The sequence below is a fragment of the Heterodontus francisci genome, chromosome 33 (genome assembly GCF_036365525.1).
Source record: "Heterodontus francisci isolate sHetFra1 chromosome 33, sHetFra1.hap1, whole genome shotgun sequence".
Lineage (NCBI taxonomy): Eukaryota > Metazoa > Chordata > Chondrichthyes > Heterodontiformes > Heterodontidae > Heterodontus > Heterodontus francisci.
The window spans coordinates 43422857-43437567 of NC_090403.1; the positions used below are offsets into that span (position 1 = coordinate 43422857).

The 14711-nt window shown below is 41.2% G+C and overlaps 1 protein-coding gene across 1 annotated transcript in view; it reads left to right on the top strand.

Moving 5' to 3' along the window:
• Window positions 1-14711, top strand: part of stk17al (serine/threonine kinase 17a like) — a 54107-nt gene that overhangs the window by 20985 nt on the left and 18411 nt on the right. Inside the window, exon 2 of the mRNA XM_068013409.1 lies at window positions 5876-6088. Within this exon, the coding sequence (XP_067869510.1) occupies window positions 5876-6088 (213 nt within the window). The remainder of the gene's footprint in view (window positions 1-5875; window positions 6089-14711) is intronic.

The window sequence follows — 14711 nt, forward strand, 5'->3', positions numbered from 1 at the left end:
GCTTAGCTTACAGTACAATGACAACTCCGTCTCAGTGGAGACAAAGATATGGAATACCTGTAATTGAATGAATAAAAAAAAAGTAAAATATGTACAATTTAACTTCAGTTTAGTGTACAGTTGACACCTAATGACTGGAGCACTGTATACCATGTATTATAAATCCAATGATAACTGGTTTCTGTGAATACTGTATGAAAATCCTTCCATGGTCTTTCAACTTACTAACTTGTGTTCCCTTCAGCTTCTTGCCAAGAAACCCAAGAAGATCAGGAAGATTATTAATTGTAATAAATCTGGAATTAAAAGCTAGTCTAATGATGGCCATGAACCCATCTGCTTCACTAATGTCCTTTAGGGAAGGAAATCTGCTGTCCTTACCTGGTCTGGCCTACATGTGACTCCAGACCCACAGCAATGTGGTTGACTCTTGCATGCCCTCTGAAATGGCCGAGCAAGCCACTCAGTTGTACCACCACCTTCTCAAGGGCAATTAGGGATGGGCAATAAATGCTGGTCTGGCCAGTGACGCCCACATCCCATGAACGAATTAAAAAAAATACATACAGTGTTTCCCAGTCTGAAGCACAGAAACTTCCCTAAGGAATTTTCTTACAAACTGGTGCGAGGAATAAGATGAATGCCAATTCTTGTATAATTTTGACATCAGTTGATGTAAACTAGAGATCAAAACAGATTACTCCAGAAAAGGCACCATGTAACTTGATCCCCAATTTTTATTATAGCTCAGCATTTTGATGTATGCCTCATTATATTACATTTCACTTTCGAAGAAATGTGCGCGCACACTTCTGTTTTGGAGAAACCTTATTTCCCTACGTACATTCATACACTGAGTGAGCAAAAGGATAAAGACTGTAGCTTAGAACTGATATCTCATGGGTCCAGTGTTTGGACCAGATCATCCTGGGCCTGAACCCCAGGGTTTAGCTAGAGCTCAGTGTAGGGATTTTAATCTTTGAAAGATAGTTGAATGCATCAATTATCTAATCCAATCAGGATCGAATGCAATCAATATGGTGGGTATATTGAGTTTAAGATGGGATGTAACACACTAGTGATACAGCAAAAACATACAGCCATGACAAGTAACGAGTACCAGTCCAGATCGGCCAGGACAGATGGCATGCGCGAACAGCTCTTCTTTTTCTTCTCAGTGCCTCACGTCTTCGTGTCTTCTCAAACTGCCCACAAGTATTAGCATGGATCTACCCTTAGGAGTTCCTCTCCCCCTGCCTATTGCACTCAGGTCTCCCAAAGTCTCTTTATACTTTATACCCTTTATCAGTGGTGGATCTGGATGGATTATCGACCAGGCCTTTATATCCTATAAAGATTTACTTTATTACAAAATACCGTATAAGAAGTCGCGTTCTTTGTCTAAACTTTGGGTTGAAAAGCTAGTCTTTAATGTCATTCACTTGCCATTAACTTTTTGAGCCTTCACTCGTACCTTCTGTCCTCGATCAGTCAAGTCTAGGCCTTGCATCATCCTTTCCTTATCTCATCACAGGCTATTTCCCATGGCCCGTTTCATCCTCCCAAGAAACATTCCATTTCTGGCTTTCAAAGCCAAATTGCACAAGTTTCATTATTTGTATCTGTTTCACTATCAGTTATGTGTAAAGCTGTTCATAAGGCCTGTTAACGAGCTGTTCATCATAGCCATTCCATTCAGCTATTCTTATCAGACTATTGAACCATAGTGTTGTTCACTAAAGTAACTCTTATTTTACTTACACACACTAATGAACTTAAATATTTCAGCAAGCATCTTTAGAAAAGTTAAAAGAAAATCTCAACATAGTTTTGTAGTATGGTTATTTAAGTATCTACTCAGTTGTTCTCCCAGTAGGCCTCGTCTGACCATGCCCCCTTTCTGGGCTATATACAACTGTCATCACCTAATTCCACTGATTTGTTTTTCGAGAAACAAAACCTTAAGCAATTTCCAGGAAATGAAACTTACAGTACTATCCTATTCCTTTACTTGTTTGAAGCTGATTTATATACTCAACATAATGCAATTTCTAACATCAGTACCCAGATTGTGCTCTTTGGTGGATTCAGTTATAAGTATTTAGCCTATCAACCAGCTCTCAGTAACGCATTTTTAATGAGTCTTTCTGGTAGAGTAAGGAATTGTAATGAGTTGACACTATCCATTTGTGATGCCATCAGCTGTTTGAACATTCAAAATATAATAGAGCACAGTTTTTAAAGACTAATGTTTAGGAAAGTTATTCAGCTGGCAAAGCTGTAAAATTGGATGCATTGTGAGTGCTTTCTTAATCACATCTGGAAACGTAGCCATATTTGTACCTAGTGGGTATTACACAGAGGCAGGAACAGATTTTGGCAGCTAAACCTGGTTCACATATGTAATATGTTGTTCTGTCTATTGTAATATATTCTTGCAAGTATCCAAACAAACATTTCTCAAAAACCCAGTACTTAGATGTATTCAAAGATTGAATAGTTACCATTGCGTCCAGTTTAGGAAGCGGATAAATTGTTTGGTGGAGTAAATGCTCTATATTCTTTAACCATTTTATATCATTTCTGCATTCACGAATTTTAGCATTTTGAACTGAGTGCAATCAAATGGCCCAAATGAGCAATGTAATTGAGGCGATAATAACCTAGGCGGTGTACTACTGATCTCGCCATGCGCAATGAGTGCTGCATTAATGAGCTGTGCTCCTTATTAGCTGATTAAATCGCTGCTCAGCTTCTCCTGGCCAAATCCTGATCAGAACGTATATGCTATAAAAAGAATGATAATGCTTTCATTTCATTTGTGGCTGTCGACTAAAAACTGTGCAGCTCTGCTGAGCTATTTAAAGTGCTCGTTGACCAGTTAATTCTCTCTAAGAACAGGTTAGCTGTCACTGTCTATTAGTACCGTTACTAATTCACGTGCAGATTAGTAATGTCACAACTGGGGCAATTAACCTTCAATAATGAGAAACTGCCATTCATTAACTATGAACGATTGCAGTAGCAGATGGGTTCTGGTTTTGGAAAGCAGATTTTGATCGTCTTAATCTTTGATCATTGCAGGCAGTGATCGATATAGAATGTGCGACTATATCCAACCCCTTTGAACAACTTTAAGCAGGATTGCAAGCAGAAAGACACGTGAATAGTCTCATGATTGCACTGCACTTTGGATAGTTCTGATTTTATCCATTTCTCTCTTCTCTCTACTCTGGAGCATTTTTGTAATCCCGTCTTTCATTTTGTTGTTACCTCTGCCCATCTTCTTGACTTTCTTCACTCTCCCTTCATTGCTTTCAAGCATATTCCTTTCAATTCCATTCAGTACACCACTGCAGTTGTTTCTGTTAGTCCTGTTAACAGCAGCCATGTTGCTGGTAAATTGCCTGTGATGGACACCACTGGTGTCAAAACCACACATTCAAAGTGCATGGAAACTGAAATGTATGAAATTCCTATGAGCTCTGCACTTGGTAGCAGCAACCCTCTCTATAAGCGTATCCCCACATCCTGTTGATGGTTTCGTCAGATCTTTTATGTTGCTCACATTCACTTAAACAAAGAAACTTATGAACCAAAACATACTCTGTTTCAAACTAAGCTCTTTAGCCTTGATAAATTGTATTGTGAAGCCCATATATCTCTCCATAGGTTTTAATACTGTTTAAAACTGGAAGATCTAAAATGTTAAACTAAGCTATGTAATTAAACACGGTTGTAAGGATTAAGCAGTTTGATGCATATTGAGCAGCAAATAATAATTATAAAATTTTGACTGAGTCAACATATTTCATTACCAAGGGTGTCAGCCTGGCAATCATTATCTTCAGTAAAAATATTGAGGTAATTTAGACACACTTGTCGTCATGGCCAGGACTGCCGCTTCTCATTTTTAAGTTGCTGTTGACTGCTGGATACTTTCTTTGGTTGGCCTTTGTATGAAGCAATAAGTAGAGGAAGTGACTACTATCTGGTACTAGCCTTGCGTGCTTTGTCGTGACTGATCAGCTAGCCACATTTGGCTGACTCATTTTGTACCGTTAGATCGAAGACCAGCTACATGAAACTCCTGGCCATACTTTAGACCTGCGGTTGATGTTGCCACATCTGCACCTGTTGGAGAATGTAGCAGCGCTACCGGTTCGAACGGAAAATATCATGCCACATCTCAGTTGAGAAAAGCGCACTTCAATACTTGGTTTAGTAAAACCCAGTGACCTTCAGCTAGCCAGTTGTGATCATTTGGCTACCAAAATGTTTCCCAAGTTGTAAACCTAGGAAAAAGATCTCCTCCTGTTGCCTCCCTCTCATCCCCCACCAAATTAAAACATGATGGATGGTTGGAGGGGATAATGAAGAGAGAAAATTTGGGAGGAGGGGGAGGGCAAATCAATAAACAGTAAATGTAATGTCTGAACTGTATGCAACATAATCTCCTTTTTCAAACTCTCTTCAGAAGAGCATAAAGTACAGGAGTGTTTGGTGACTCACTCTCCTTCCACGCTGCAAGGTCCAAGATGCTTGGAAGGGCGCCAAGTCATCACATTCTACTGACTTAAGAAAAAACTTTATAATGAATCAAGGGAAAAGATGTGGGAACCCCAGGGAATTGACCGCATTCCACTGAAGCTCACATGCAATATTTTGAGATATGAGAAACAGCATAAAGGCAAAGTATTCGAGATGAAAATATTTTAATTTCAAGCAACTGCCATAATAATTGCAACATTATCACTGAGGTGGATTGCACAATTATATTCTGTGTACATCCCTAAAGTGTTGTTTGTATTTTTTTAATTTAAAGCAGCATATAAAATTGAAAATTAATGGTATCAAAAACCAAGCACCTCAAACTCCTTGGTTATGTCCATAATTGAGGTCTCCTATGCACAGCTGTTGGGAGTTTCCGGCTTGTTTAAAATAGCCATGAAAGTAAATGGGAAAATTTTTTGTCTGTAACTGTTCAGTGATTTCTGGGCTGTGAACAAAATAAAAACAAATCTGCTTCTCTGCTGTCCATTCCTGAGGTTTTGGTCCAAAGGCACAACCACATTTAAAGACTTAGGTTGATGCACCAAAGAAAAATTCAGGACTTGGAGCAAGAAGTCATGATCTGTATCAAAAATGAGGAGAGGATCACGTCTTTATCCTCCCCAGTGATTGTGCATATGTTTTTCCCCCCTTTCTATTTCTTATCCATCTCAAGTCCAATTTTATCCAATCTGCTGTTGCAGTCAGAACGAGTCTCCTTTACCCTACCTTCAAAACGGGGTGTATGCTGTCCCGATTATACCGTGCACAGGTACAATAGTTTTGCAATCATGATTAAATTTTTGGCATTGTAGTGTGTTAAAGACTATGTCATGCAAGCACTTTCACATTACATGTCCATAGTTTGCTGCATTTCCACTGTGATCTTGAAGACTGGTACTTTGTTGGGATGGTGTTGAGCTATTTATACTGAAAGTGCCAAGTTAGAACAAGTAGGTGAGATTTTGTACCGGTTTGATAATCATTGTAAAACTTGCAGCAATCCTGCATTGACTATTTTCCACAATACACATTGTACAAGTATGATCTATAAGTCTGCAACCTTAATGTGCAGTTGCATATTATTAACATAGGTTGTAGCAGCTGAATAGCTCATCATTGCTGATCAATGTAAAAGTAATGGCCGAGTAATACTTCTAAACATGAGTGTCGTCTTCCACCTCTTGGGTAGAGGCCATGTTGAACATGATTGTTTATCTAAAGACAGCATGCTGGCATGGACTTGATGGGCCAAGTGGCCTCCTTCTGTGCCATAAATGACTCTCTGAGCAGCTAATGATCTGGACATTTTTTTTGCTCACAGGGGAAAGTTTGCTGTTGTCAAGAAATGCATGGAAAATGCCTCCGGAAAGGAATATGCTGCCAAGTTCTTACGGAAGAGAAGAAAGGGACAGGATTGCCGCATGGATATTATTAACGAGATTGCAATCCTTGAGATAGCGAAAAGCAACTCTCACGTGGTAGACTTGCGTGAAGTGTACGAGACAACTTCAGAAATCATCCTGGTTCTGGAATAGTAAGTAGTATGTTGGATATTCTCCTTGTCTGCCAGTGCGAAAAAATTGAGTATTTTCTTTTTGAATGATATACACAACCTCGACTCTTCAGATGTGAGATCTCGACATTTGCTGTTCTGTATGGAAGTCCTGTTTGCAGGATAATGTAAGTACTAATGGTTTTGTTTTTGTCCATAAGAAGCATGGCCTCTACAAGCATGCAAATGTGACAGATATTTCATTTAATAAAATACTTTCATCCAGGGTAGTGAGCAGCTGACCCCTATCTTACTGTGTTATCGTAACTTACAAACATTTTATTAGTCAGTGAATACATGACACACATTTCTGTAAAAGGTGATGCAGTTGATTAATATGAAAGGGAAATATATGTGCTTTACTTCGAAGAACCTATTGTCTTGGCATTTCCACAAGGCTGTTAAAATGCTTATGATCGCACAATCTGATGGAGAGCTCGAAGTAGAAAAGCAGCCAGAACCACAGTAGTCGTTCATCAATACACTTGGGAAAACCTATACCTACTTGAAAACCAATCTGGATAGTGAAATTTGTGCAAATGTGTCTTGTTCAAGATTAAAAATAGGTTGGTTAAAGCAGGTGAAGAATAATGATGTATCTAAAGTCTGGCCATTATAGCACTTTCAGGTACCAAGTGCAACTGTATTTAAGGGATGCTACTTATAGAGCCTTATTTGCCAGTGCATGTTACCAGCCTTATAAACCAAGGACTATACAACATGCTTGAAGATGCAATACATTGCCAATCATGTTCACCACAAAATGATTTTAATTTAATTCCAAAATAAATGATTAGTAAGTTTGCGGACGACACAAAGGTTGGTGGAGTTGCGGATAATGATGAGGATTGTCAGAGGATACAACAGGATATAGATCGGTTGGAGACTTGGGCGGAGAAATGGCAGATGGAGTTTAATCCGGACAAATGTGAGGTAATGCATTTTGGAAGGTCTGATGCAGGTGGGAGGTATACAGTAAATGGCAGAACCCTTAGGAGTATTGATAGGCAGAGAGATGTGGGCGTACAGGTCCACAGGTCACTGAATGTGGCAACGCAGGTGGATAAGGTAGTCAAGAAGGCATTCGTCATGCTTGCCTTCATCGGTCGGGGCATAGAGTATAAAAATTGGCAAGTCATGTTGCAGCTGTACAGAACCTTAGTTCGGCCACAGTTAGAATATTGCGTGCAATTCTGGTCGCAACACTACCAGAAGGACGTGGAGGCTTTGGAGAGGGTACAGAGGAGGTATACCAGGATGTTGCCTGGTCTGGAGGGCATTAGCTATGAGGAGAGGTTGGAAAAACTCAGATTGTTTTCACTGGAACGACGGAGGTGGAGGGGCGACATGATAGAGGTTTACAAAGTTATGAGCGGCATGGACAGAGTGGATAGTCAGAAGCTTTTTCCCAGGGTGGAAGAGTCAGTTACTAGGGGACATAGGTTTAAGGTGCGAGGGGCAAAGTTTAGAGGGGATGTGCGAGGCAAGTTCCTTTACACAGAGGGTGGTGAGTGCCTGGAACTTGCTGCCAGGGGAGGTGGTGGAAGCAGATACGATAGCGACGTTTAAGAGACATCTTGACAAATATGAATAGGAAGGGAATAGAGGGATATGGGCCCCAGAAGTGCAGAAGGTGTTAGTTTCGGCAGGCATCAAGATCGGCACAGCCTTGGAGGGCCGAGTGGCCTGTTCCTGTGCTGTACTGTTCTTTGCTCTTTGTTCTATGTCCTGAGTGTTGTTGGTGTCGAAGTTAACAAAAACCTGAAATTTGTTTGGAAATGATTCAGGAAGACTGAGCTAGCAAGAAATGCTTTTTCCATTTTAGTGAGATATCGCTGAAACTTTTATTTATTAAAATGCTAAAATATAGAAGTAAGAGATGCTTATGAGAACTTGAATATTAATTAATTAAAACAGCTGTAACTTGCACGCACTTCCTGTTACAAAAGCAGACAGACTTGTAAAGCCACATCCTCCAGGACTTGGTCTGCTTTTGGTTGTGCTGATCATCTACCGTAACTGTCAACAGATGACTCCAAGTGATAGAGATGTCAAATGATATAGACTGCTGCCCGTATATGGTTATGTAAAGTGATCATAACTTTGTGTTGGTCCGTATGCCAGGGTTTTATGCTACAGCTTCCTCCAGTATGGCCCTGAGACCAATTGTGCAACATTTGTGGGTTATGACTGAGCTGGCAATATTGAAAGCAGCAGCCAGATTATAAATTGCATTACCTGATATTCTTGGATACCACTTCACCATTTCAGGGCAATGTACGTGGATTAAAATATTAAAGCAAAATGTATAGAATTCAAGCACTGCTGTTCAACAGCAGTTTCACAGTATAGATAGGACATGTGCTGTTCTGCATATTGAGGGTGGGGTGGAGATGGTGGGGGTGGGGGGGGGGGGGGGGGTTCTCAATGATCCCACTGTAATAGTGTCAGCGTTGAGGATAGGTACCCCTGACACTTGAATCCATGAATGTCTGTTTGGGACTTACTGCCAGGACTGCTTTCACAAGACCTAGCGAACACTTGTGGTACAACTTGAGAAAAACTTTCACACAAAATATTTCCTGTTACAAAGGAAATGCAGGGACACTAAGGCAGAACTAAAGCAATGCATGGTGGGAGAGGCCAAAAGCCTGGTTTGGAAAGGTTGTGTTGAAGAGATTGCTTTTTTTTTTCTAGTCTTTTCATGGAGAAAGCTGGCAAAGTGAAAGAATTTTCAAGAAGACATTCAGGACAGAATGATAGAAGCATTGTTACCTGATGGAAAAATGGAGGTGGGGTGGGAGATGAGCAGTAATTTGGAGACGAACAGAAGGTGTGGTCTGTGATCTGTGGCTGGAGTAGGATGGGATGAGACCAGGGAGGGGATTTGAATTTGGTTCTCTAGGACACAGGGAGCCGGTGGAAGACAGGCAGAGGTAGGAAAGTGAGATTCTGTATGAAGGTGACTCAGACCTCACAGTAATCAAGTACTGAAAGTATTTTATTCTGAAAAGTGAGAAGTAGATCTACTGATGCAACACCTTCCCTGTTTTAGCCACTTTTTGTTTTAAATATCTGCATCCCCATCAATGTTCAGATTTCAGGATCATTTAAACATAGGAATGAAAATAGGTACTTTGTTAACATGCCACAGCTGTTAATGTAAAAAATATGTTGTGGTTTTGTTCTGTCCAGTTGCTGTATTGAAGTTTTTTTTAAATTTCTGCTCTTAATTGTCATCCTTTCTGTTCTGAAGGCTCATTCTGGGATACAGTTCCACAGGTACCTGACTTACTTGCACTTCCTCAGTCAAGTGGTCATTCTTAATGTATGAGCTTAGAGAGTGAGTGTTGGCAGACAATTTGACTGGGCTTGAGAAGTTACAGCTAAGTCTAATCCTACACTCGCCCAATCTCTGCACAGCTTCCAACAGCAATCACTCGATAGCCATCAGATGTTGGGTCTTGGCCCACTATAGTACCCTTACTGCCTGAAGTCACTCAATGCAATACAGACCAAGAATTGAACCCAGAACCTTCCTGGCATTTATTGCTAAGTCCACATTAGGCAGCACATTTTATAAACTGGGTGACCGCTTTGCGGAACATCTCCGCTCAGTCCGCAAGCAGGACCCTGAGCTTCCGGTTGCTTGCCATTTCAACACTCCCCCCTGCTCTCATGCTCACATCTCTGTCCTGGGATTGCTGCAGTGTTCCAGTGAACATCAACGCAAGCTCGAGGAACAGCATCTCCTCTACCGATTAGGCACACTACAGCCTGCTGGACTGAACATTGAGTTCAATAATTTCAGAGCATGACAGCCCCCCATTTTGCTTTCATTTTTAGTTATTTTTTCTTCCTTTTTTTTTACATTCCTTTTTACATTTTTTACAATCTTTTTTTGCATTTATAAAAAAGAGTTCCGAAGAAGGGTCACTGACCCGAAACGTTAACTCTGCTTCTCTTTCCACAGATGCTGCCAGACCTGCTGAGTGACTCCAGCATTTCTTGTTTTTGTTTCAGATTTCCAGCATCCGCAGTATTTTGCTTTTACATTTTATAAACTGATGAGTTGAAGGTTCTTTTTAGGATTATTAGTTAAAATAGCATCTAGCCTATTAAGTTCGACATTCTACAATTTACTGAGGCCTTTCTGTTGTGTAGCATTTATTCTACAGTTTATAGCTGCGTCTTCCAGATTGCACATGTCACAGATAAAGTATGGGGTCTCAACTTTGTGTGCCTCACATGCAATGTTGTTAAATGCTTATGGTCTATTTGTGATGTCCCAGAACAAAGCTATATAAAACTAATGAGAAAAGGTTGATGTGATCAAAAAGAGGCTGACATGCTTCAACTGGAAAACCTGCAGTATTTCACTTGATTAGGATTGCTTTGAGAAGGCATTTTTCTCTTATTCACTTAGTTAATTTGAAACTTTACATTTCCCGGTCCAATTCAAAATGTTTATAGTATCATAGAAATCGGTCACTATCTTTTGCAGTGGGTGCGTAGAAAATTAAAATTGAATGTTTCAACCTCATTCTGAACATTTGAAAATGCATCAAGTCAACATTTCTCAAATGACTTACATTTAAGAGACACAACAAGAGCACGAAGAGATATGTGGTTGTGTGGTCTGCTTAGACATTCATTCTAAAACACACCCTGCAGCACGAATTCCAGTTTCACATGTAATTTATCATCCCATGGTTTCATGTGGTACCTCAGCAAGCATCGTTCTAGAAAAATGTGCTCACATAATGAGAATTTGCACACATCCTTCACACCACTTCCTCAAGAATGTCAAGATTTCAGCTGAAGGGATCTCAATTTATAAAGTTTAAGTTATATCCCATAGAGCAAAGTCTCTTCGACTCGCCACACTTTAGCCCCGCCTTTATGGCTGCCCGCCAGCTCTGGCGATCGCTGGCAACTGACTCCCACAACTTGTGATTAATGTCACAGGACTTCATGTCGCGTTTGCAGACGTCTTTAAAGCGGAGGCATGGACGGCCAGTGGGTCTGATACCAGTGGCACATTGTACAGTGAGCTCGCCACTGGTATCAGACCCACCGGCCGTCCATGTCCCCGCTTTAAAGACGTCTGCAAACGCGACATGAAGTCCTGTGACATTGATCACAAGTTGTGGGAGTCAGTTGCCAGCGATCGCCAGAGCTGGCGGGCAGCCATAAAGGCGGGGCTAAAGTGTGGCGAGTCGAAGAGACTTAGCAGTTGGCAGGAAAAAAGACAGAAGCGCAAGGGGAGAGGCAACTGCGAAACAGCCCCAACAACCAATTTTATCTGCAGCACCTGTGGAAGAGTCTGTCACTCTAGTATTGGCTTTTATAGCCACTCCAGGCACTGCTCCACAAACCTCTGACCACCTCCAGGCGCTTACCCATTGTCTCCCGAGACAAGGAGGCCAAAGAAAGATAGAGCAAAGTGATTTGAATTTAAAAAGAAAAGCAATTAAATAATTATTAACAGCAAGAACAGAGTCAATTTTGCAAACATAACTCCAGTACGACTGAGTTGTCACAGGGAACTATCATGGACTGATTTTATTGTGTTCTAGGAGGAGTTGTGCTAAATGGATTGATGTCAGGTTAATTACAGATAAATGTGCACCTGATCCAAACCTAGTATTCCTAGCTCTCTAACTTTCAAAAGCCGTACAACCCCTCCCCTGCCCAATAAACATTCCTTTTTCACCATTGTCAGCTGTGACTTCTACTATTTAGGTCCCCTGCTCTATCACACAAGGGGGGGTGGGGAGGAATTTTATGCTCTCCCTTGCAGTGGGTTTGGAGGAGGGGAGAGCATAAAATTGGGTGGGATGGTGGTCGGGGGACCTTACTGCCCCGCTGGCGATTGAGGTCCTTAACTGAATAATTAACCCCCAATTAAGGGCCTCTTCCCGCCACAGCCACAATTACCCTTGTGGCGGACAGCCCTGTTGCCGTACGGGAAACACGGCACGAAAAACCACGCAGGCTGTTTCCCTGCTCTGGGTGGGGTGGTTCCCTTGTTCAAAGGCACTTAGTGCCTGAACGAGGGACCAGGCATCGGCGGGGGGGGGAAGGGGGGTGCCCACTGGGGGCCACCCACCTGTCCTTTCTGCTAGCAGTTCTGCAAGGGCAGGACTTCCGGCAACTGGGTCCTAAATCCTAAGGAAGGCCCAACACTGTCAAGTTGAGTGCTTGATTGGCATTGAATTTGGCAGGCCTTCCATACAAGAGGCGCCGCAGGGATCTCGGCATCGGTGTCCGCTGATGTCGAGACCCCTGCCACCAGCATAAAATTCCACCCAAGGTGTGCCTTAACAGAGGAGAGAGAGGTAGTGTGGCAGAGATGTTAAGGCGGGGGAATTCCCGATCTTAATACCTAGGCAGCTGAATGCTAGGCAACCAATGGTGGAGTGATGAAAATAAAGAATGCAGAAGAGGCCAGAAGTGGAGGAGCACAGATATCTCAGAGGGTCGTAGGGCTGGAGGTGTTACAGATAGGGAGGGGCAAAGCCATGGAGGAATTTGAAAATGAGGATGTGAATTTGAAAATGGAGGCATTGCCAGACCCAGAGCCAATGAAGATCAGTGAGCACAGGGGTGAGGGTTGAATGGTGTTGGTACAGATTAGGATACCAGTTTCAGAATTTTGGATGAGCACAAGTTTACGGAGGGTGAAAGGTCGGAGGCCGGCCAGCAGAGCATTGGAATAGTAAAGTCTAGAGGTAACAAAGGCATGAATGAGGGTTTCAGCAACAGCTGAACTGAGGCAGGGGTGGAGACATGCATTGTTAAAGAGATGGAAGTCGGCAGCCTTGGTGATGGAGAGGTTGAAAGCTCAGCTCAGGGTCAGAAAAGGAGACTAAGGTTGCTAATTCTTCTCGCTTATGTAAAAAAAATTCATGCATATATTTTATTGTTTGAGACTTCTTTGATCCTTTGTGAAAGAAATCCTGCATAATTACTGTCCTGCCATATTGGAACATGTACTGGTGATTGTAGATGTATATTATATGAGGCATGTTATTCACTTTAACATGCACTGAAATATAGACAGATATAACTGTGATAAAAGCAAAATGCTGGGGATGCTGGAAATCTGAAAGAAAAACAAAATGCTGAAAATACTCAGCCGGTCTGGCAGCATCGGTGGAGATAGAAATAGAATTAATGTTTCAGGTCAATGACTTTCAGAAACATAACAAAGCTTAGGGTTCAAAAGACATCAGTAAATTGTTCAGTTCACTTGAAGTCTGAGAGGTGATTTGAACCTGTGCATGTTTGGCACATCCCAGTCTACATATTATCTTCTGCTGATTAGAGAAAACATTTTGGCACCAAATAGCTGCCATTTTTTTTAGTGGTTTTTCAGCACAGTAATTACCTGTTAGCAAAGTGTCAGAGCACAAGCTGCTACATTCATAGTGATACCTGATACACTCTGTTGGCTGATAACCATGAAGGAAATGATTGCCTGATGCTGACTGAAAATAGCCTTTTTGTTTGAACGGTGGAAGCTAACACCTGCATGATTCAGGAAGCACGTTTCACTTGGGCGATTGACAACCATCTCTACGGCTTCATATGTTCAGATAAAATGTCTAAATTTTTTGCCAGTTGTCTCACTGAGGAAGAAATATAGTGTTGTTAGTCTGACAGTTTAATAAATAGTGCAACATTCTTCTAAAGCTCCATTTAAGCATATTTATGCCAACTGCAACTATCTGTCCTGACTTTGACTGTGTGTCAGAATTGGGAAAAGTTACACTCTAATTTTTTCTAGTTCTGACGGCAAGTAAGCAACCTGAAATGTTAACTCTGTTTCTCTCTCCATCGATGCTGCCTGACTTGCTGAGTATTTCTAGCACTTTCTGTTTTTCCTTCAAAAGCTCTAAATTGCTATGGATGACCTGAATATCAGTGGGCTATCCAACAGTGGCTGCTGATGTTACTGGTTTTACCTAGCAAAGTTCAGGGAATTGAAGCTATGACCTTTTGGTTTGTATGATTTAGTTTTAGACTGCCTTTACCTGCCAGATCATTGGGTCAGCCTAAATATTAAGTTTGTTGCTTATCAAGAGTCAATTTTTGTAATTCACACTCGTCTAAATGTACTTGCAACAGTACTAAGCCAGTACTACAAACTCCAGGACATGCTCACTACACAAGTATAGCTCCACAACTGAAGGATCTTTACAATGGTTGGTGATATTGATATGAGATTCATACTTCTGAAAGAGAGATATCAAATATACCAGCATAGGTTTTACAATATTTGATAAAATGCAATAACAGTAATTTGAAACAAGACAACAAAAACTCCAAAAACAGGATTGTTGAGTCTGCTGCTAAACATGTCAGGTGTCCTGAAAGAACAGGTATAATTACAAAGCACTTGAAAGATAATGTTGCCCATTTTTAACAACACAATAGAAAGACATTGTGGTTTCTCAGAGTATAAAAGTCACTTTGTTCATTATTAACATGAGATTGATCAAAAGGGGCCCTTTGTTAGACACTAAACTACAGTAACCTGTGATAACTAGGTTTTATGTATGCTGACTGACTACATCTTGCCAACCTAGGACCTACTTAC